Source organism: Nerophis lumbriciformis, linkage group LG09 (genome assembly GCF_033978685.3).
Source record: "Nerophis lumbriciformis linkage group LG09, RoL_Nlum_v2.1, whole genome shotgun sequence".
NCBI lineage: Eukaryota > Metazoa > Chordata > Actinopteri > Syngnathiformes > Syngnathidae > Nerophis > Nerophis lumbriciformis.
Genome location: NC_084556.2, coordinates 47,714,149 through 47,737,358, shown reverse-complemented (window position 1 = coordinate 47,737,358; position 23,210 = coordinate 47,714,149). Strand labels below are relative to the sequence as shown.

At 44.7% G+C, this 23,210-nt stretch overlaps 2 protein-coding genes across 2 annotated transcripts; one reads left to right on the top strand and one right to left on the bottom strand.

The window, feature by feature from the left end:
- Positions 1-5,689: 5,689 nt before the first annotated feature.
- vps26c (VPS26 endosomal protein sorting factor C) lies at positions 5,690-19,423 on the top strand. The gene is made up of 8 exons (XM_061963040.1): positions 5,690-5,879; positions 8,469-8,612; positions 10,578-10,727; positions 17,236-17,316; positions 17,523-17,597; positions 17,672-17,822; positions 17,900-18,052; positions 19,281-19,423. The coding sequence occupies exons 1-8, from the start codon at positions 5,823-5,825 to the stop codon at positions 19,361-19,363; spliced, it is 894 nt and encodes a 297-aa protein (XP_061819024.1). The 5' UTR covers positions 5,690-5,822; the 3' UTR covers positions 19,364-19,423.
- Positions 19,422-22,093, bottom strand: LOC133607960 (uncharacterized). Its single transcript, XM_061963038.1, has 2 exons — positions 21,988-22,093; positions 19,422-21,910 (listed from the first exon to the last, which is right to left on the bottom strand). Exon 2 carries the CDS (start codon positions 21,637-21,639, stop codon positions 19,573-19,575), a length of 2,067 nt encoding a protein of 688 aa, XP_061819022.1. The 5' UTR covers positions 21,640-21,910; positions 21,988-22,093; the 3' UTR covers positions 19,422-19,572.
- Positions 22,094-23,210: the final 1,117 nt, after the last annotated feature.

The following is a 23,210-nucleotide window of genomic DNA, read 5'->3' as shown; positions in this document are numbered from 1 at the left end:
GCAGCTATTTAAAATAGTTACTGGTTTTCAGTAACTAACCCAACACTGTACATATATAAATGTATGTATATGCATGTATATATTTAGATATATATATATATATACATATACATTATACCTTTTAAATACATTGAAATACAGAAAAATATTCTCAACTTTAAAGTGCAAAAAGTGCTTTGGTTGTCGTGCTTAAATGAAATGTGGCAATAAGTATTCAAAGTGATGTCTCAGCAAGGAGACAATGTCAAACATGTACATACAGAGGTGGTTGTTGGCAAGGACAGATGTCCCAAAAAAGGGGAGACCGTCTTAGGAACGAAAACATGTGGAGCCAAAGCAGAGCTTGGACACAGACGAAAAGAAGCGCTGGCTCTTCGTCTTCTCAGCGCCATATTTGAAGGCGTCCAGGTGGACTTTGAGATGCTTGCAGGCGGCGGCGTCAAAAGACTGCTCGTTCGCATTCAAAGTCTCAACCAACTTGTCCGGAGAGCCAAATTCCACCAAGAGCTTCGTGACCACGGGTGTGATCACCTCCTCCATGTTGGCCAACGTGTGGATGTTGTCAATGTGCTTGGGGTTGATTTCCTCCATGGCCCTGGATGACAGATGCTCCACCACCAGGAGGAGGGCGTCCGTCTTCAAAGACTTCTTGCATTTCCTCGGGAGGCGCTGTCCCAGCTGGGCGGTCAGCGTGTAGGCCAGGAGTCGCGTCAGCTTGGCATTGAACGAGGGACTGCGCTCCCACCCGGAAGACGCCTTGGACGAGGTCCCCGCCAAGCTTTTTGGAACGTCTGTTATCGACATCGTGGCTTGTGTTTGGCGAGGGGGCAACTCTGAAACTGTAGAGGAAGTCTTTTGGGAGTTGACTGTGGGAAGTGTGTCCGACGCCACGTAGAGCCTCTTTTTTGGCATCAGCGCCTCCTCAGCAGTTTCACCCGTGTTTAGGGCGGTGACCACCAGCTGGTTGATCTCGCTCACGGCGCCAGACACTTGGTCGGCGTACGTCTCCTCGTTTTGCGGCTCCGTCTCCATCCAGAAGACCAGCTGCTGCAAGAACTTCCACGCCGCGTCCTCCGTCATGGCGTACAAGACTTCAGGGGAAAAGATCTGACCGTCCCAGTGTTTCTTACCCAGTCGCCCCCACAGGACCGAGTCCATAAAACAAGTGTTGGAGCGGCTGGACGGCACCTCGTACATATTACTGTGACAAGACATGACGTACTCGTACAGTTGAGAGCTGAGATCTTCAGAAACGCTCTTCAGCTTCTCGTCCATGTAGCGCTTGATTTTGTCCTCACGGGCATCCGGCGCCATCTGGTTGAGGTCGTCGAACATCTTGACCACTTTCTCCTGGATGGCCTCGAACTCAAAACGCTGCGACGGCTTGCTGTGTAAAGTGCTGGTCCTGAAGGCGCCTTTGGGAGACAGCGTGCTTTTCTCGTCCCGGCGCTCGGATTTGAGGAACACCAAACATGCTTCTTGGCTCTTAAAGGCTCTCTTAAGCCCTCCCAGCATGCGTGCAAACTGCATGCGGGCAAACTTCAAGAAGCGGAACCTGCGCAGTTTGACCTGGCCGTCCACGCCGGGCTTCTCCTGCAACTTGAAGAAGTTCTTGACTTTGTTGGAGATCAGCTTCAGGTTGAGGTTGAAGCGAGAGATGCGGCTTTCCACGCGGTCGGTTGTGTCTCCGGACGCCAGAGAGGACTCCTGGATGATGCTCTTGGTGATGTCCTCCGCCGTCAACTGAGCGCTCTCCACGGTCACCGGGTCCTCGGTTTCGGGGGTCGTCTCGCCCTGGCTGGCGGTGGACCACTTTAAGAGGATTCCGCTCACGGCTTCGGTCATTTCGCTGTTCTTAATGGCGGAACGACCACAGAGCGTCACGCATGGCGTGCGCGCCCGAGCGAACACCTGCTTTAAATACTCCACAGCCTGGCGAAAGATTGAGGTCAGGGCGCCAACGCTGGACATGCTGCTGCGGATGAAGAGGGTGGGCTCCGACGGCCACTCGGTGGCGCTCTGGGCTACGGACAAGGCCGATGTCACCCGGTGTTTCACCTCCGACTCCACCAGCGTGGTGAGCTCCCCGGCGCCCTCGTACTTCTGCGGCGGGAGGTCCAGGGCGGCGGCGAACGTCTCGGTGATGCACTCGCTCATCTTCGGACTGCACCGGTCGATGGCGCGGCTCACCTGAGCCTGAGACGATTGCCCGCGCAGGTGCTCGTTGAAGGCGGGCAGCAGGCGCGTCATCACGTCGGAGGAGATCCTCTGGACCACCTCGCTGATGGTGTCGGCCAAGATGGCCTTGGTCTCGGAGTCCGGGGTCCCAGAAACCAGCAGAGCCCACTGAGCTGCGGAGATTTGGTTGAATCGCGTCTTTACCGCCTCCAGAATGGAATCCACTCTCAGGAAACTTTCATCCTCCATCTTGGGATCGCTTTCGGGGGGGAGGGGGCGGGGGGTGTCTGTGACGTCACAGTTTGGACCAGCGCTCCATTCGTCATGCGTCACACTCCGCAGAACCGTACACACATGTGCCCGTGTCGGCGTCTGCCTTGATCTTTGTACAAAAGGGTGACGTCACTGGACGTCTCGCTGTGGTCTCGCACGACCTCCGATGCCGTCAACGCGCGCATTACTTGTTTGTTGTGGTATTATCCAGCTCACTCTCACTCGTATTCACGTCTTCTCCACTGGAAAATCAAAAGTTGGATGTAAAGTTTTCTCAGTGCAACATTTTCGAGTTGACTTGTGCACTTACAAACACTTTAATAGGGCAGCGAAATAAAAACAAAATGACTCACTTTGTCTTTATTATGGCCTGAAATTATTTGGTGTTGAGTTCCAATGTTTAAACGCATTACGATAGATTGTTATAATTACAATGTTTACCAGGATATATATATTATATAAATGTATGTATATATATTTTATATATATATATATATATATATATATATATATGTATTTATATATATATATATTTATATATATATATATGTATTATATATATATATTATATAAATGTATGTATATATATATTATATATATATATATGTATAAAAAAAGTGCAGTTTTACGTTGAAACAAAGCTTGTTATAATTACAATGTTTACCAGGATATATATATTATATAAATGTATGTATATATATATTATATATATATATATATATATATATATAATATGTATTTATATATATATATATTATATATATATATTTATATATATATGTATTATATATATATTATATAAATGTATGTATATATATATATTATATATATATACATGTATAAAAAAAGTGCAGTTTTACGTTGAAACAAAGATTGTTATAATTACAATGTTTACCAGGATATATATATATATATATATATATACAGGTAAAAGCCAGTAAATTAGAATATTTTGAAAAACTTGATTTATTTCAGTAATTGCATTCAAAAGGTGTAACTTGTACATTATATTTATTCATTGCACACAGACTGATGCATTCAAATGTTTATTTCATTTAATTTTGATGATTTGAAGTGGCAACAAATGAAAATCCAAAATTCCGTGTGTCACAAAATTAGAATATTACTTAAGGCTAATACAAAAAAGGGATTTTTAGAAATGTTGGCCAACTGAAAAGTATGAAAATGAAAAATATGAGCATGTACAATACTCAATACTTGGTTGGAGCTCCTTTTGCCTCAATTACTGCGTTAATGCGGCGTGGCATGGAGTCCATGAGTTTCTGGCACTGCTCAGGTGTTATGAGAGCCCAGGTTGCTCTGATAGTGGCCTTCAACTCTTCTGCGTTTTTGGGTCTGGCATTCTGCATCTTCCTTTTCACAATACCCCACAGATTTTCTATGGGGCTAAGGTCAGGGGAGTTGGCGGGCCAATTTAGAACAGAAATACCATGGTCCGTAAACCAGGCACGGGTAGATTTTGCGCTGTGTGCAGGCGCCAAGTCCTGTTGGAACTTGAAATCTCCATCTCCATAGAGCAGGTCAGCAGCAGGAAGCATGAAGTGCTCTAAAACTTGCTGGTAGACTGCTGCGTTGACCCTGGATCTCAGGAAACAGAGTGGACCGACACCAGCAGATGACATGGCACCCCAAACCATCACCCAACCATGCAAATTTTGCATTTCCTTTGGAAATCGAGGTCCCAGAGTCTGGAGGAAGACAGGAGAGGCACAGGATCCACGTTGCCTGAAGTCTAGTGTAAAGTTTCCACCATCAGTGATGGTTTGGGGTGCCATGTCATCTGCTGGTGTCGGTCCACTCTGTTTCCTGAGATCCAGGGCCAACGCAGCCGTCTACCAGCAAGTTTTAGAGCACTTCATGCTTCCTGCTGCTGACCTGCTCTATGGAGATGGAGATTTCAAGTTCCAACAGGACTTGGCGCCTGCACACAGCGCAAAATCTACCCGTGCCTGGTTTACGGACCATGGTATTTCTGTTCTAAATTGGCCCGCCAACTCCCCTGACCTTAGCCCCATAGAAAATCTGTGGGGTATTGTGAAAAGGAAGATGCAGAATGCCAGACCCAAAAACGCAGAAGAGTTGAAGGCCACTATCAGAGCAACCTGGGCTCTCATAACACCTGAGCAGTGCCAGAAACTCATCGACTCCATGCCACGCCGCATTAACGCAGTAATTGAGGCAAAAGGAGCTCCAACCAAGTATTGAGTATTGTACATGCTCATATTTTTCATTTTCATACTTTTCAGTTGGCCAACATTTCTAAAAATCCCTTTTTTGTATTAGCCTTAAGTAATATTCTAATTTTGTGACACACGGAATTTTGGATTTTCATTTGTTGCCACTTCAAATCATCAAAATTAAATGAAATAAACATTTGAATGCATCAGTCTGTGTGCAATGAATAAATATAATGTACAAGTTACACCTTTTGAATGCAATTACTGAAATAAATCAAGTTTTTCAAAATATTCTAATTTACTGGCTTTTACCTGTATATGTATTTATATATATATATATATATATATATATATATATATATATAAAAAGTGCAGTTTTACGTTGAAACAAAGATTGTTATAATTACAATGTTTACCAGGATATATATATTAAAAGAAGTGTAGTTTTACGTTGACACAAAAATGGTTATAATCACAATCTTTACCAGGATATATATATTTATATAAAAGTGCAGTTTTACATTGAAACAAAAACTGTTATAATCACAATGTTTACCAGGATATATATATATATATATATATATATATATATATATATATATATAAGTGCAGTTTTACGTTGAAACAAAGATTGTTATAATTACAATGTTTACCAGGATATATATATTAAAAGAAGTGCAGTTTTATGTTGAAACAAAGATTGTTATAATTACAATGTTTACCAGGATATATGTATAAAAAAGTGTAGTTTTACGTTGAAACAAAGATTGTTATAATTACAATGTTTACCAGATATATATATATATATATATATATATATATATATATATATATATTAAAAAGTGCAGTTTTACGTTGAAACAAATATTGTTATAATTACAATGTTTACCAGAATATATATACATATATTTCTTTAAAAAGTGCAGTTTTACGTTGAAACAAATATTGTTATAATTACAATGTTTACCAGAATATATATACATATATTTTTTTAAAAGTGCAGTTTTACGTTGAAACATACTTACCGGAAGCCTCGCGGAACATTTGTTTACTTCCGCGTCTACCCCGGAAGTGTGTAGCTACTTCAAGTAGCTGTCTAAATGAGTTCTCTCCGAATAAACTCGGCATGTAACAAGAGATTTAAATAGGCCGGTTGACGCGTCACCACCTAAAATGAGCGTGACGTTGGACATAAGGCTGAAAAGAGCCAACAAAGTGTACCGTGCTGGGGTAAGTACGTGAACGTGAGGAGCCAGCTAGCTAACAAGCTAAGCACATGACCAGAAACTGATTAGTCTGAAATAAGCGTTTTGTCGTCTAAACTTGAGTCTAACTGATGTTTTTGTCTGCTTATACTTCAATCGAACAAAACATTGGGTGCCACTCAATAAAATATCTACTAGTGGTTAAGTTAGCTATTTAAGAGCAGAGGTGGGTAGAGTAGCCATAAATTGTACTCAAGTAAGAGTACTGTTACTTTAGAGATTTATTACTTAAGTAAAAGTAAGGAGTAGTCACCCAAATATTTACTTGAGTAAAAGTAAAAAGTATGTTGTGAAAAAACTACTCAAGTACTGAGTAACTGATGAGTAACATATACACACACACATATATATATATATATATATATATATATATATATATATATATATATATATGTATACATACATTGATATATACAGTATATAATTTATATTTATTTATTTTGCCGTTTTTGTTTACATGTTAAAGGTGTTTTAATGAATATACATGCATGTTTAACACATATAGATTCCTTTCTTTCATAAAACAAGAATATAAGTTGGTGTATTACCTGATTCTGATGACTTGCATTGATTGTAATCAGACAGTAGTGATGATAACGTCCACGTTTTCAAATGGAGGAGAAAAAAAGTTCCTCCTTTCTGTCTAATACCACATGAAAGTGGTTGGTTTTTGGCTTCTTATTTGTCCAGCTTCCATATTCGTTTTTATACACTTTACAAGAAATACATTGGCGGCAAACTCCCTAGCTTGCTAGCTTGTTTGCACTGGCTTTCGGAGACTCTTATTTTGAAAGCGCAGGCGCGATGGAGCGGCACTTTTATTGTGAAGACAGGAACTGTGCAGTCAGTCTTTAGGCTTTTGACGGGATGTACGGTTAAAATAAAAAAGGGTCTTTTTTCCTTCACACTTTTGATTGATTGATTGGAACTTTTATTAGTAGATTGCACAGTACAGTACATATTCCGTACGATTGACCACTAAATGGTAACACCCGAATACGTTTTTTAACTTGTTTAAGTCAGGTCATGTGACCACCTGGCTCTGTTTGATTGGTCCAACGTCACCAGTGACTGCATCTGATTGGTGGAACGAAGTGAAACGTCACCAGTAAGGCAGGCATTTTGAAGGTCTGTCTGACAGACCAAAACAAACAAAGCGTGCATTAACAGACCGATAAAAATTAGTAGCGAGTAGCGAGTAGCGAGCTGAATGTAGATAAAAGTAGCGGAGTAAAAGTAGCGGAGTAAAAGTAGCGTTTCTTCTCTATAAATATACTCAAGTAAAAGTAAAAGTATGTTGCATTAAAACTACTCTTAGAAGTACAATTTATCCCAAAAGTTACTCAAGTAGATGTAACGGAGTAAATGTAGCGCGTTACTACCCACCTCTGTTTAAGAGGAATATAATCTTAGAGAAAAATGTCATTTCAAACATTTGTACGCACGTACAACACTTAAGACCTTCAGTATATCAGTATGTGGAATTAAATTATGGGATGGATTAAGCAAAGAAATCAAACAATGTACTAATATGATCCACTTCAAGAAACTCTTCAAGCTTAGTGTTTACAAAGTACAAAGAAGAACCATGATAAACATTCTGAATTTATTACACCCATCCATTCGTTTTCAAGATAATCTTACTCATCTCACCATATGAAATATGACTTACTTCACTCATTATTTATTTATTTTTATTGTTAATACCGTATTTTTTGGACTATAAGTCGCAGTTTTTTTTTCATAGTTTGGCCGGGGTTGCGACTTATACTCAGGAGCGACTTATGTGTGAAATTATTAACACATTAGCGTAAAATATCAAATAATATTATTTAGCTCATTCACGTAAGAGACTAGACCAGGGGTCGGCAACCTTTACCAGTCAAAGAGCCATTTTGACCAGTTTCACAAATTAAAGAAAACAATGGGAGCCACACAAATCTTTTGAAATTTAAAATGAAATAACACTGCATACAAAGTTTTTTTTTTTTTTGCTTTGTGCTATGTATAAACCAAGGGTCTCAGACACGCGGCCCTCACCTTAATATGAAAATTGAATGTTAGTGCGGCCCGTGAGTTTTATATGAATGGCGCTTGACAGCGTCATTCTTGTCAAACCACCCGATTTTCCCGGCAGACTACAAATTTCAGGGCAACTATTCTCTCGACCGTGCTGTGATGGTACAGTATTTAGCACCCACTACAACCAGCGTGCCGGCCAAGTCACACGTTGTATGGGGCTTCTGCTTGCTCACGTAAGTGACAGCGAGGCATACTTGGTCAACAACCACACAGGTTACACTGACGGTGGCGGTATAAAAAACTTTAACACTCTTACTAATAATGTACTTATGGAAATATTGGGAGGCATCATCACTTGAGTATCTCTTTGCTGGAGGGAGTCCTGGTTTTGGGTAATCAAAACTATGGTCACCCTTGCTATGGTCCTGTATTTGGGGCCCGCAAGGTGGTGTCATGTGGACATGGGCTTCGATTAAGTGAGACTTTGGCATCCACCTCAGGTGTGCCGGTGCTCACAATTTGTTCTCTGCAGGAGTCCGTGGCGGGCGTCATCGTGCTGTCCTGCAAGGAGGCGTTGCAGCATCACGGCATCTTTCTGAGCATGGAGGGCCTGGTCAACCTGCAGCTCAGCTCCAAGAGCGTGGGCGTCTTTGAGGCTTTCTACAACTCTGTCAAGGTAATAACCACGACCAGTACTACCGCTACAAGGTAGTAACTGAGTGAAAGACGAAATTCTTCTGCACATGGAGCATGGGTGGTTTTCCTTAGTGGACCTGTGTGAAGTTGGCCTCCTTATCATTGCAAAAATTACAAACCCCAAAACCAGTGAAGTTGGCACGTTGTGTAAATGGTAAATTAAAACAGAATACAATGATTTGCAAATCCTTTTCAACCTATATTCAATTAAATAGACTGCAAAGACAAGATACTTAACGTTCGAACTGGAAAACTTTATCTTTTGCAAATATTAGCTCATTTGGAATTTGATACCTGCAACATGTTTCAAAAAAGCTGGCACAAGTGGCAAAAAAGACTGAAAAACTTGAGGAATGCTCATCAAACACTTATTTGGAACATACCACAGGTTAATTGGGAACAGGTGGGTGCCATGATTGGGTATAAAAGCAGCTTCCATGAAATGCTCAGTCATTCACAAACAAGGATGGGGTGAGGGTCACCACTTTGTCAACAAATGCCTGAGCAAATTGTTTAAGAACAACATTTCTCAACCAGCTATTGCAAAGAATTTAGGGATTGCACCATCTACGGTCCGTAATATCATCAAAAGGTTCAGAGAATCTGGAGAAATCACTACACATAAGCGATGATATTACGGACCTTCGATCCCTCAGGAGGTACTGCATCAAAACGCGACATCAGTGTGTAAAGGATATCACCACATGGGCTCAGGAACACTTCAGAAAACCACTGTCAGTAATTACAGTTCGTAGCCACATCTGTAAGTGCAAGTTAAAACTCTACCATGCAAAGTGAAAGCCATTCATCAACAACACCCAGAAACGCTGCCGGCTTCGCTGGGCCCGAGCTCATCTAAGATGGACTGATGCAGAGCGGAAAAGTGTTCTGTGGTCTGACGAGTCCACATTTCAAAATGTTTTTGGAAACTGTGGACGTCGTGTCCTCCGGACCAAAGAGGAAAGGAACCATCCGGATTGTTATAGGCGCAAAGTTGCAAAGCCAGCATCTGTGATGGTATGGGGGTGTATTAGTGCCCAAGACATGGGTAACTTACACATCTGTGAAGGCGCCATTAATGCTGAAAGGTACATACAGGTTTTGGAGCAACATATCTTGCCATCCAAGTAATGTTACCATGGACGCCCCTGCTTATTTCAGCAAGACAATGCCGTGTAACAACAGCGTGGCTTCATAGTAAAAGAGTGCGGGTACTAGACTGGCCTGCCTTTAGTCCAGACATGTCTCCCATTGAAAATGTGTGGTGCAATATGAAGCCTAAAATACCACAACGGAGACCGCGGACTGTTGGAACAACTTAAGCTGTACATCAAGCAAGAATGGGAAATAATTCCACCTGAAAAGCTTAAAAAATTGGTCTCCTCAATTCCCAAACGTTTACTGAGTGTTGTTAAAAGGAAAGGCCATGTAACACAGTGGTGAAAATGCGCCCGTGCCAACTTTTTTGCAATGTGTTGCTGCCATTAAATTCTAAGTTAATGATTATTTGCAAAAAAAAAAAAAAATTCGAACATAAAGTATCTTTTCTTTGCAGTCTATTCAATTGAATATAAGTTGAAAATGATTTGCAAGTCATTGTATTCTGTTTTTATTTACGAATCACACAACGTGCCAACTTCACTGGTTTTGGGGTTTTTAGTTAGACACACATTTTTGCCTCACAAACGTAGCACAAATGAATGTGACAAGTTTGGGGCGATTTTGACAAGGTGGGGGGCCTGGGTGACGTCACTAGTCAGAAAATGTATTTTAGAATAACTTAAAAACCGTAACGGCACAAATGAAAATGTTTACAGCACAAACTAGTAGCAGTGTTATTTCGCTGTTATGGGGGGGGGGGCTTCACACAGGTAACGTGGGCATTGTAAGTCCCCGCTGAGCAGGTCGCTGTTTTATTATCGATAGTGTCTGCTTTGCTTGGCAGCCCATTCCGCTGATCAGCTGCAGCACTGAGGTGGCCAAGGCGGGCAAGGTCCCAGGAGGCAAGACCGAGATCCCCTTCGAGTTCCCTCTGAACACCAAAGGCAACAAGGCTTTGTACGAGACCTACCACGGAGTCTTTGTCAACATTCAGGTGGGTCCAGCAAAGGTCCACATTTTTCATACCGGCCAATACCGATAGTTTTCCGACACCGACCTCTGTTTGCTTTGATTATGGGCCTGCTTATAGAGCAAAGCACTCATCTTAGTATTGATTATACGTATCCTTTATATATGTTTCTTCCGCTGTCTTATTCTGCCACTTTTGTCCGAATTCGTGTGGAACAAACTGCAAGAAGAGCCCACACACGTTGCTATGTATCGTGGTCAACATTTCGTGCAACTACGCTACGCTCCCTGTATGATCAGTGTCAGAGCTTGGTCCGCATTGCCGGTAGTAAGTCGGACACGTTTCCAGTGAGGGTTGGACTCCGCCAAGGCTGCCCTTTGTCACCGATTCTGTTCATAACTTTTATGGACAGAATTTCTTGCCGCAGTCAAGGCGTTGAGGGGATCTGGTTTGGTGGCTGCAGGATTAGGTCTCTGCTTTTTGCAGATGATGTGGTCCTGATGGCTTCATCTGGCCAGGATCTTCAGCTCTCACTGGATCGGTTCGCAGCCGAGTGTGAAGCGACTGGGATGAGAATCGGCACCTCCAAGTCCGAGTCCATGGTTCTCGCCCGGAAAAGGGTGGAGAGCCATCTCCGGGTTGGGGAGGAGATCTTGCCCCAAGTGGAGGAGTTCAAGTACCTCGGAGTCTTGTTCACGAGTGAGGGAAGAGTGGATCGTGAGATCGACAGGCGGATCGGTGCGGCGTCTTCAGTAATGCGGACGCTGTATCGATCCGTTGTGGTGAAGAAGGAGCTGAGCCGGAAGGCAAAGCTCTCAATTTACCGGTCGATCTACGTTCCCATCCTCACCTATGGTCATGAGCTTTGGGTTATGACCGAAAGGACAAGATCACGGGTACAAGCGGCCGAAATGAGTTTCCTCCGCCGGGTGGCGGGGCTCTCCCTTAGAGATAGGGTGAGAAGCTCTGCCATCCGGGAGGAGCTCAAAGTAAAGCCGCTGCTCCTCCACATCGAGAGGAGCCAGATGAGGTGGTTCGGGCATCTGGTCAGGATGCCACCCGAACGCCTCCCTAGGGAGGTGTTTAGGGCACGTCCAACCGGTAGGAGGCCGCGGGGAAGACCCAGGACACGTTGGGAAGACTATGTCTCCCGGCTGGCCTGGGAACACCTCGGGGTCCCACAGGAAGAGCTGGACGAAGTGGCTGGGGAGAGGGAAGTCTGGGCTTCCCTGCTTAGGCTGCTGCCCCCGCGACCCGACCTCGGATAAGCGGAAGAAGATGGATGGATGGATGGATGGATACGCTGACGCTATCAAAGGAAATAGTAAAACAATGTGCCACTAGATTAAGTACTTATTAACCTTTATAATTAGGAATGTCCCGATACAACTGGTTTACTTCCAATACGATACCGATATTGGAGCCTTAAGCATTAGCAGACTATTTTTCCAATACGATGTCAGTAGGGCTGGGCAATATGGCTGCCACATTATTATTATTTTGAGGACAAAAATTGATTTATTCTATTTGGGAATAAGGCTGGAATTAGGGCTGGGCGATTATATGATCGTGATTAATTACAATTCGATCACGGTGATCAGCTTTTAGCATATTTCTTTGATCAAAGATGGCGGAACTGTCTGTTAGAAGTTACCACAGTAGGGAAGCAACGATGCTCGGTATAATCCTGCAGTGAACAATCCGCCTTTATTGACCGTGATCCCGTGTGTGACTCTGCGAATGTGTGTACGTTTGCGTGTGTTTTTGTGAAAGTGTTTGTGTCCGTGTATGTGCGTGACCTCGCGTTCCACCGTGCAAAAAATCAGTCTCTTCACGACGTAATTAATGTTCAATCAGCGTGCTGCCTCGTCTCCTTACACAGCTGGAAGTGCAGCCCAGAAAAACAAAATAAAGAAATATGACTTACACGAGCATAAATGTGCTGTTTAAGACTGCAATATTGTTGAATTAGTATTACGTATGTTAGGGCTGGACGATTCTGGCAAAAATAAAAATCTTGATTATTTTGTTTGATATTGTAATCACAATTAGTAACACGGTTATTCATTCATTTGAAAACAGGAGTCTTTATTGTACCACCAAAACTGAGCTTTAAATATAGTTTAAAAACACCTGGATATAAATTAGACACATATAAACCACAACAAGTAAAATAATAATATCAGTAAGAAATGTTTGATTGATTGAAACTTTTATTAGTAGATTGTACAGTACAGTACATATTCCGTACAATTGACCACTAAATGGTAACACCCGAATAAGTCAGGGTCCACGTTAATCAATTCATGGTATAAATATATACTATCAGCATAATACAGTCATCACACAAGTTAATCATCAGAGTATATACATTGAATTATTTACATTATTTACAATCCGGGGGGTGGAATGCGGGGGGGGTTAGGTTTGGGTGATATCAGCACTTCAGTCATCAACAATTATATAATCTGAGAAATGGACATTGAAACAGTGTAGGTCTGACTTGGTAGGATATGTACAGCGAGCAGTGAACATAGTGAGCTCAGAAAGCATAAGAACAAGTATATACATTTGATTATTTACATTTGATTATTTACAATCCGGGGAGGTGGGATGTGGTGGGGGGAGGGTGTTAGTCTAGGGTTGTAGCTGCCTGGAGGTGTTCTTTTAGTGTGGTTTTGAAGGAGGATAGAGATGCACTTTCTTTTACACCTGTTGGGAGTGCATTCCATATGGATGTGGCATAGAAGGAGAATGAGTTAAGACCTTTGTTAGATCGGAATCTGGGTTTAACGTGGTTAGTGGAGCTCCCCCTGGTGTTGTGGTTATGGCGGTCATTTACGTCATGGAAGTAGTTTGACATGTACTTGTTACTGTATTACTTGTTACATGTACTTCGGTATAGGGAGGTGTAGCGAATTTTATAGACTAGGCTCAGTGCAAGTTGTTTTTTATGTAATAACAATAGTAGTAAAAAAAAATAAAGTTTTTCCGTTTTAATTGTTTTTAATTAAGTGTTTTACATTTTACTGGTATTTTTCCACCAGTGTGTGCTTTTTATGTAAAATAAAATTTGATAAAATGTTTAATTAAATGCAAAAATCCTCACATTTTTTGGTGCAATACATTTTAAGATGTGTTGTGGGTGTATGGATTGTTCTTGTTAGCTTTAGCTTCATAGTTTAGTCGCCATTTCAGGGGGCTGTCACGCCAAATGTTTTCCCCCTACGAAAACCTTCCCCCCCCATTTACTTCCGGGATCATTTCCTCGTATGTCATTTCCTCTTACTTACGTCATTTCCTCTTACGTCATTGACAGCGATCGATAATACTTCGGCTTTGACTGCCCGTCGCTGGAACGATACTTGTTTTTTTAATTTTTTTTTATTTTTTTATAATATAGCGTTAACAAAACGTCTGTATTAATCGGACAAATTAATTTGAGGATATTCCTGACTGCACATTTGACGGAGAATTAAACGATTTTTGATTCGTTTTTCCACGGGTCAACCCTACTTCAGGGTTAATTTTTCTTTCAGACGGATGGGTTTTAGGTTGATATTGTTGGGAAACACGATTTACTGAGATTCACTCTAATTTCGAGTAAGAACATACCTTTACTGTATGCGGCTGGTCCGTGGTAGCCCAATATTGAGACGTGAGTATGAGCAGTTTTTAGCAAATAATAAAAATAATTGCCAACAACCCCGATAATAACCCTGACATGACTTTGAATTCTCTACAATTATAAACTTTGCCCTCCGTGTCAAGTCACTTTCCGTAACGAGCCAATTATCATTTAAGGTATAATTGAAGCTGCCTAATAATAAGTATATGCCCAATTGTTTGTCCATAATGTAAATAGCACTGCACATATGTACCTCAGTGAAGTCAGATGACCCGTGGTCAGACAAACGACAATATTTAGAATAAGAACATAAAAATAAAGAAAAACCTTGGGTATTTCTTCAAGACTTTAAAATGACGCAAAAAACTGCAATGTAAAATGATTTTTTATTGTTTACAAATGTTTTGTTCCAAACATTGTTAAAGTACAGACCTTTAACAGTATTATATATTAATTAATATTTTTTGCACGGTACCACGAAGACAGAAGTTCCCAGCAGCGGCCCTAACACTCCGCCTGAAATGTTCCCTAACACTCCGCCTGGAATTTTTCGAAGCCTGCTGGTGTTTGACATAAGTCCCCTGGGAAAGATAAAGACAAATGTCATTCAGTGACACCACCATTTTCAGGAGATTTGGATTCTATCGATCGCTGTCATTGACGTAGGAGGAAATGACGTAAGTAAGAGGAAATGACTCCGGAAGTAAATGGGGGGGGGGGGAAGGTTTTTCGCGTGACAGGGCCGTCTCGACAATGTTTAGTTCAGGATGGGGCGGTTGTGTGTGTCGGGGATAAATGAGCGCCACCGGACACAATGTTTTCCCAAATAAATGTTCCTTCTCCTCACAATGACAACATTTCACTTACACTCATGTCAATTTCCCTGACATTATTTTGCGTTTATCAGCAGATTCCGTTTTACTGGACAATTATGTGGCGCTGTCCGTGGTTACTTCAACGCGGAAAGCGTATGACTTACTTTTTTGTGGGGTTTAGAGATTATTGATTGGGCATACTAGCGCTGTGCCAAACTAAAAATAGCAACCACGGTGGGATCCCAAACTTCTCGTTGACTCATTTGCTCCTCAACTGTTTCACTGTCACACGCTCCAGAATTTGCATGCATGTTGCGTGGCCATTCATTTTATTCATTTTTTTCGACTATTATATTTGCATAATTGTGAGAAATCGAAATTAACATTCCATTAATGTCCAGCCCTAACGTATGTTTAGCTTGTGTGCTATTAAGGGACGGCGTGGCGCAGTGGGAAAAATGGCCGTGCGCGACCCGAGGGTCCCTGGTTCAATCCCCACCTAGTACCAACCTCGTCATGTCCGTTGTGTCCTGAGCAAGACACTTCACCCTTGCTCCTGATGGGTGCTGGTTAGCGCCTTGCACGGCAGCTCCCTCCATCAGTGTGTGAATGTGTGTGTGAATGGATAAATGTGGAAGTAGTGTCAAAGCGCTTTGAGTACCTTGAAGGTAGAAAAGCGCTATACAAGTACAACCCATTTATTGTGTGCTTAGCTGTTTTGTAGCTCCCAGCTGTTTTGTAGCACAATTCCACAGTAGTCTGCAGCTTAAATCAAAATAGTTGGAGATACAGACCATTTCCTCATGCTTCTCGGTCCGCCAGTTAGGACTTCTGTTATATCGGATAGGCTTCATCCGTAGTATACGTGCCCATGACAGACGGTTGTATGGCGTCACATTAGTGCCAAAAATCCGAGCGCATAAAAACGCGCGCTGATTCTCCACTTCGTGCACGCGCGCGGTGCCTTTTTGCGCGTGCGCGGTGCCTTTCTGCGCGCTCTCTGTGTACTCCTGGCATCTCTCCTCGCGCTGTCATGTTTCTTTTTGGCACTTTGGGGGCGGGTATGCTTAGACGGCCCCTTCTTTCTGATTGGCTGTGAGCATTTTTCATATGACCAATCATTCTCCAGCGTAGCAACGTTGTAGCCATCTTACCTCGGACATCTAGCCTCAATCATTACATTGATGTCAATGGTACATGTACTAATTAAATGACCATAACTTGCTCGATTTTCGACCAATTTACAAACGGTTTGCCTTGTTACAAATCTTATTACATGTAGATATGACACAGGATGCTGTACCTGTTGAAATTACCTCTTTCGCTTAAAAAAAAAAGACTTGATTGTGCAACATAGTTGTGTAGGGTCAGTGTTAGTCAGTTCTCTGATTATTTTAAACTGTTTCAGAATACATTATTAAAAGCTATTTTTAACATTTTAAAAACAAAATTCAAAGATTATTTCATTAATTTTATGGCTGAATCAAAAGAAATTCCATAAATTAGAAAACAAATGTTCAAGAAGAAGTGAAAATATAAAATAATGTTATGGTTGGATGTTTTTGCTGGTGGACCAGTTCTGGCTGAAAGATGTGATTATGGTGTTTGTTGTCTTATTATTTATTTGGGTCACATTTTGTATTACCCTGTATTGTGTTTATGTGGTATGAAATAACCTTCATCAGTGCGCAACATTTTTTTATCCACTTCTTCCTCCGTAAATCTTGATACATATTGACGATGACCCGCCCTGCTATACTTCTGATTGGCTCTGAGCATTTTTCAGCATTTTTCACCTGACCAATCAGAAAGAAGGGGCCGTCCAAGCATACCCGCCCCCAAAGTGCCAAAAAGAAACATGACAGCGCGAGGAGAGATGCCAGGAGTACACAGAGAGCGCGCAGAAAGGCGTCGCGCGCACGCAAAAAGGCACCGCGCGCGCGCAAAAAGGCACCGCACGCGCGCAAAAGGGTGTCGCGTGCGCGCACGAAGTGGAGAATCAGCGCGCGATAACAGTTTTTATGCGCTCTGATTTTTGGCACTAATGTAACGCCATACGGTTGAACTAAGGTATGTTGTGTGTCCACAGTACACCCTCCGCTGTGATTTAAAGCGCTCCCTGCTGGCCAAAGACCTGAGCAGGAACTGTGAGTTCATTGTGCACTGTCAGGTAAGAGACGTAAACCTTCATATAATAGACAGACGCCGCAACCAACCTTGGTAGTTGATACTGTTATGTGATTGTTTGTAAGCAAGTCCCTCCCGTTGCTCACTGAAACTTCCTGTTTGCTGGGTTTTATATGCTCAGCCATAGTTTTGACACAATGTGGGCACATTATTGCTGTGTGAAACTTTGGACTCTACCTTTGGACTTAGCCACAGAAAGAAAAGCTTGCAGCCACCCCGATCAACTTCACCATCACGCCAGACACCCTACAGAACATCCGTGAGGTGCAAGAAACATTTGATGTATTCAAACGTTATTTGTTGTTACCTTTGTAACGCTTCCTACCTCTGTCCCCCAGCGGAGTTCACTCCCCAAGTTCCTCATCCGAGGCCACCTGGACACCACCAACTGCGTCATAAACCAGCCTCTGACTGGCGAGGTGGTGGTGGAGAGCTCAGACATTCCCATCAAGAGCATCGAACTGCAGCTTGTTCGAGTGGAGACCTGCGGTGAGCCCCGTCGACGGCGCTCCCACTCGAGAGAACCTCAGTTTCTCCTAACAGCACCTGGGGGGGGTTGGGTTTAGGCTGCGCGGAAGGCTACGCCCGAGACGCCACCGAGATCCAGAACATCCAGATAGCTGAGGGCGACGTGTGCCGCGCGCTGCCCATTCCCATCTACATGGTGTTCCCCAGGTTGTTCACCTGTCCCACCCTGGAGACCACCAACTTCAAAGTCGGTCAGTGGACTTGTTTGGAATGTGCCTCCAGGGGGCCTTAATGTGTGTAACACACCTTGAAGCATGGAAACTTTACAAGCGTAAATATTCTCTTTGTGTTGGGATGCGTAGCAAGGAACATGGGCGTGTTTCTGCAAAGCTAATCAAACTTTTAGAATGGAAATAGTAATCCACAGAAATCTATTGGAACTAATGTCAAGTATTTCTAGCTTCCTTATATATCCATACTCTTGTCCTTGAATGTGATTTATCACCTATAACCCATCAGATACTAAAGCCAGAACAAAGCCTACTACTAACAAAAAAACAAAGTCTATGGAGAGCTTTTTTGCAAAGGGAAAAGGCCAAGGGCTCCCACTAATTGAATGTTATGGTGAGTTTTTTAATGTATTCATTCTTCATGCACTTATTTGCTGAATGGAAATAGTAATCCACAGAAATCTCTTGGAACTAATGTCAAGTATTTCTAGCTTTCTTATACATCCATACTCTTGTCCTTGAATGTGATTTATCACCTATAACTCATCAGATATTAAAGCCAAAACAAAGCCTACTACTAACAAAAAAACAAAGTCTATGGAGAGCTTTTTTGCAAAGGGAAAAGGCCAGGGGCTCCAACTAATTGAATGTTATGGTGAGTTTTTTTTAATGTATTCATTTTTCATGCACTTATTTGCTATATCTATCCGCCACACGTGAAAATAATGCCTACATTAAATCGGTCCCTGGTGCAAAACAGATGGGGGACCCCTGGGATATAAGCCATAAAACAAGCCAACACGTATAAATGTTTCCTATTTGACGTGCATTTTGATCTTAGTCGCATTTCACTTCCGTGAAAACCCAAACTATAGCGGCTGGTATTGTTTATTTGTTTGTATACGACTCATTCGCAAACGCCTTGTCTTACGATTGCCGATCGACATTTGCAACTTGTTGAAACACATTGATTAGTTCCAGTCCCCTGTCTTAATTACAGTTGTTTGCATGAAGTAAGCTACAAAGATACACAAACAATCCTGAGAAAGCTCTAAAAGGGGGTTCAAAGTGCATCCTTGAGGCCAAAAATAGTGAGAGCAAAAAGTCATTCCAAAGTTGTCATTTATCAATTCCACCAGCAGGTGGAGCCCCTTCACAGCATGAAGCAGTGGTTCACTGCAGTTCTTCTACTGTTCCTAATCTGTTGGCCATGCTAAACTGCCCCTCACTCCATGATTCTGTCTCGCAGAGTTCGAGGTCAACGTTGTCATCGTGCTCCACGACGACCACCTGATCACGGAGAACTTCCCACTCAAGCTGTGCAGAGTCTGATTGCACAGAGGTTAGTGTCAGCAGGATTCAGCGCGTGCAAATAAAACCCGCTCAAGACTCTTGGTTTGTTTCCTTTAATGTTGTTTGATGGTGCATTTTTTTGCAGGTTTTCTCTAAGAAATAACAGCATTTTTTTTTTCTGAAAATCTGTACACATTGTTCTTATTGATGCAGTTTGTCAACAACTCTTAATGTCCGTCACAAGGTTGTCAGCGATAAGGGTAGCAGCAAACCTTTGATAAAAAATTGTCCTGCGGCGATTCTTTGAGTTCGTCCAGGTGGATTTTGAGGTGCCTGATGACGGCGTCGTTGAAAGATACCTCGTCCGCCATCAAGGCTTCCACCAGCTTGTCCGGAGAGCCAAAGTCCACAAGGAGCTTCTTGACCAGAGCTGTCACCACCTCCTCCAAGTGGGCCATCGTGTGGATTTTTTCAATGTGGTCGGGGCTGATTTCCTTCATGGCCCTGGTGGACAGATGATCCATGACCAGGAGGAGGGCGTCCGTCTTCAGAGACTTCTTGCATTTCCTCGGGAGGCGCTGTCCCAGCTGCGCGGTCAGCGTGTACGCCAGGAGCGGAGTCAAATCCTGAAATGACGGCACGTCGGACGATGATGTGTGCTGTCGAGGAATTAGTGTTTGGGAAGGTGATGAGGAGCTCGTTGCAGAGGCCGTTGTTAGATTTTTGTCCTCCTCAGACGTTTCAATCGTACTTATCACTGGGAGTCTTTGCACTTTAACAGGCGGCACCTTCTCAGCAACCTCACCTGTGTGGAGGGAGGAGACCACCAGCTGGTTGATCTCGCTCACGGCGCCGGACACCTCGTCGGCATACGCTGCCTCGGTTAGCGGCTCCGTCTCCATCCAGAAGACCAGCTGTTGCAAGAACCTCCACGCCGCGTCCTCCGTCATGGCGTACAAGACTTCAGGAGAAAAGATCTGACCATCCCAGTGTTTCTTACCCCGTCGTCCCCACAGGACCGAGTCCATAAAAGGAGTGTCGGCGCGGCTGGACGGCACCTCGTATACCTCGCTGTGGGAGGACATGATGTACTCGTATAGTTGAGAGGTGAGTTCTTCAGAAAAGCCCTTCAGCTTCTCGTCCATGTAGCGCTTGATTTTTTCCTCACGAGCTTCTGGCGCCATGCGGCCGAGGTCTTCGAACATCTTAAGCACTTTCTCCTGGATGGCCTCGAACTCGAACACGGGACGCTGGGAGGGACTGGCGTGTAAGGTGCTGGTCCTGAAGGCGCCTTTGACGTCCCCTTTGGGAGACAACATGCTCTTCTCGTCCCGGCGCTCAGACTTGAGGAACACCAGACATGCGTCCTGGTTCTTAAAGGCTCGCTTCAGTCCTCCCAGCATGCGTGCAAACTGCATGCGGGCAAACTTCAAGAAGCGGAACCTGCGCAGCTTGACCTGGCCGTCCACGCCGGGCTTCTCCTGCGACTTGAAGAAGTTCTTGACTTTGTTGGAGATCAGCTTCATGTTGAGGTTGAAGCGAGAGATGCGGCTTTCCACGCGGTCAGTTGTGTCTCCGGACGCCGGGGTGGACTCCTGGATGATGCTCTTGGTGATGTCCTCCGCCGTCAACTGAGCGCTCTCCACGGTCACCGGGTCCTCGGTTTCGGTGGTCGTCTCGCCCTGGCTGGCGGTGGACCACTTTAAGAGGATTCCGCTCACGGCTTCGGTCATTTCGCTGTTCTTAAGGGCGGAACGACCACACAGCGTCACGCATGGCGTGCACGCCCGAGCGAACACCTGCTTTAAATACTCCACAGCCTGGCGAAAGATGGAGGTCAGGGCGCCAACGCTGGACATGCTGCTGCGGATGAAGAGGGTGGGCTCCGACGGCCACTCGGTGGCGCTCTGGGCTACGGTCAAGGCCGATGTCACCCGGTGTTTCACCTCCGACTCCACCAGCGTGGTGAGCTCCCCGGCGCCCTCGTACTTCTGCGGCGGGAGGTCCAGGGCGGCGGCGAACGTCTCGGTGATGCACTCGCTCATCTTCGGGCTGCACCGGTCGATGGCGCGGCTCACCTGAGCCTGAGACGATTGCCCGCGCAGGTGCTCGTTGAGGGCGGGCAGCAGGCGCTTCACCACCTCGGAGGAGAGCCTCTGGACCACCTCGCTGATGGTGTCGACCAAGATGGCCCTGGTTTCAGAGTCCGGGGTCCCAGAAACCAGCAGATTCCACTGAGCCGTGGAGATTTGACTGAAGTGCTTTTTCACCGCCTCCAGGATGGAATCCACTTGCAGCATACTTTCATCCTCCATCTTGGGATCGCTTTCGGGGCTGTCTGTGACGTCACAGGCGGCAGCAGCAGCGCTCCATGCAGTCACCTGTACTTCTGTCGGCTCCTCAGGTAGAGCAGAGTAATCTTTAAACCAAGGGTGACGTCATACGCGAGCGCACCACGTCTCGCTGTGGGCTGCCATTGTCTGAGGTGACGTCACCGATCTAGACAACGACGGACGAGCGGAAGGACGCGATCGGGGAAATAAAAGTTACCGATGTCCGCCCAAATGTGCTGGGCGTGTGTGGAATCTGAGGGCAAAGTAGAAGCTAAAAGTCACGTTTGTGCCGTACAAAACAAGACATGCGTGATGTTGACACACACCTACCTTCAAACCGAAAGTAAAGCTTCAACGTGATGACTATAAACAACGTGATTCGGGTGCTGAGGAGGTGAGCAAACACAAGGCGCACAACACAGTGCACGCTGTGACGTTGTCGCGGGTCGTAGGAGACCACAGCGAGACGTCCAGTGACGTCACCTTTTGTACAAAGATCAAGGCAGACGCCGCAACAGGCACAGAACCGCTGCTTGCGTGTTCATGTAGGGTTTTGCGGCGTGTAACGCATGTAGGGGAAGGACGGATGGAGAGCTTGTACAAACTGTGACGTCACACGCAACCCCCCTCCCCCCCCCAAAGCGATCCAAGATGGATGATGAAAGTTTGCTAAAGGTGGATACCATTCTGGAGGCGGTAAAAACACGCTTCAACCAAATCTCCACGGCTCAGTGGGCTCTGCTGGTTTCTGGGACCCCGGACTCCGAGACCAAGGCCATCTTGGCCGACACCATCAGCGAGGTGGTCCAGAGGATCTCCTCAGACTTGATGACGCGCCTGCTGCCCGCCCTCAACGAGCACCTGCGCGGGCAATCGTCTCAGGCTCAGGTGAGTCACGCCATCGACCGGTGCAGCCCGAAGATGAGCGAACGCATCACAGAGACGTTCGCCGCCGCCCTGGACCTCCCGCCGCAGAAGTACGAGGGCGCCGGGGAGCTCACCACGCTGGTGGAGTCTGAGGTGAAACACCGGGTGACATCGGCCTTGTCCGTAGCCCAGAGCGCCACCGAGTGGCCGTTGGAGCCCACCCTCTTCATCCGCAGCAGCATGTCCAGCGTTGGCGCCCTGACCTCCATCTTTCGCCAGGCTGTGGAGTATTTAAAGCAGGTGTTCGCTCGGGCGCGCACGCCATGTGTGACGCTGTGTGGTCGTTCCACCATGAAGAACAGTGACATGACCGAAGCCGTGAGCGGAATCCTCTTAAAGTGGTCCAATGCAAGCCAGGGCGAGACCACCACCGAACTCGAGGACCCGGTGACCGTGGAGAGTTCTCAACTGGAGAGCGCTCAGCTAGAAAGTGCTAAGATGGCAGCGGAGGACATCACTAAGAGCATCATCCAGGAGTCCTCTCTGGCGTCCGGAGACACAACCGACCGCGTGGAAAGCCGCTTCTCTCGCTTCAACCTCAACCTGAAGCTGATCTCCAACAAAGTCAAGAACTTCTTCAAGTTGCAGGAGAAGCCCAGCGTGGACGGCCAGGTCAAACTGCGCAG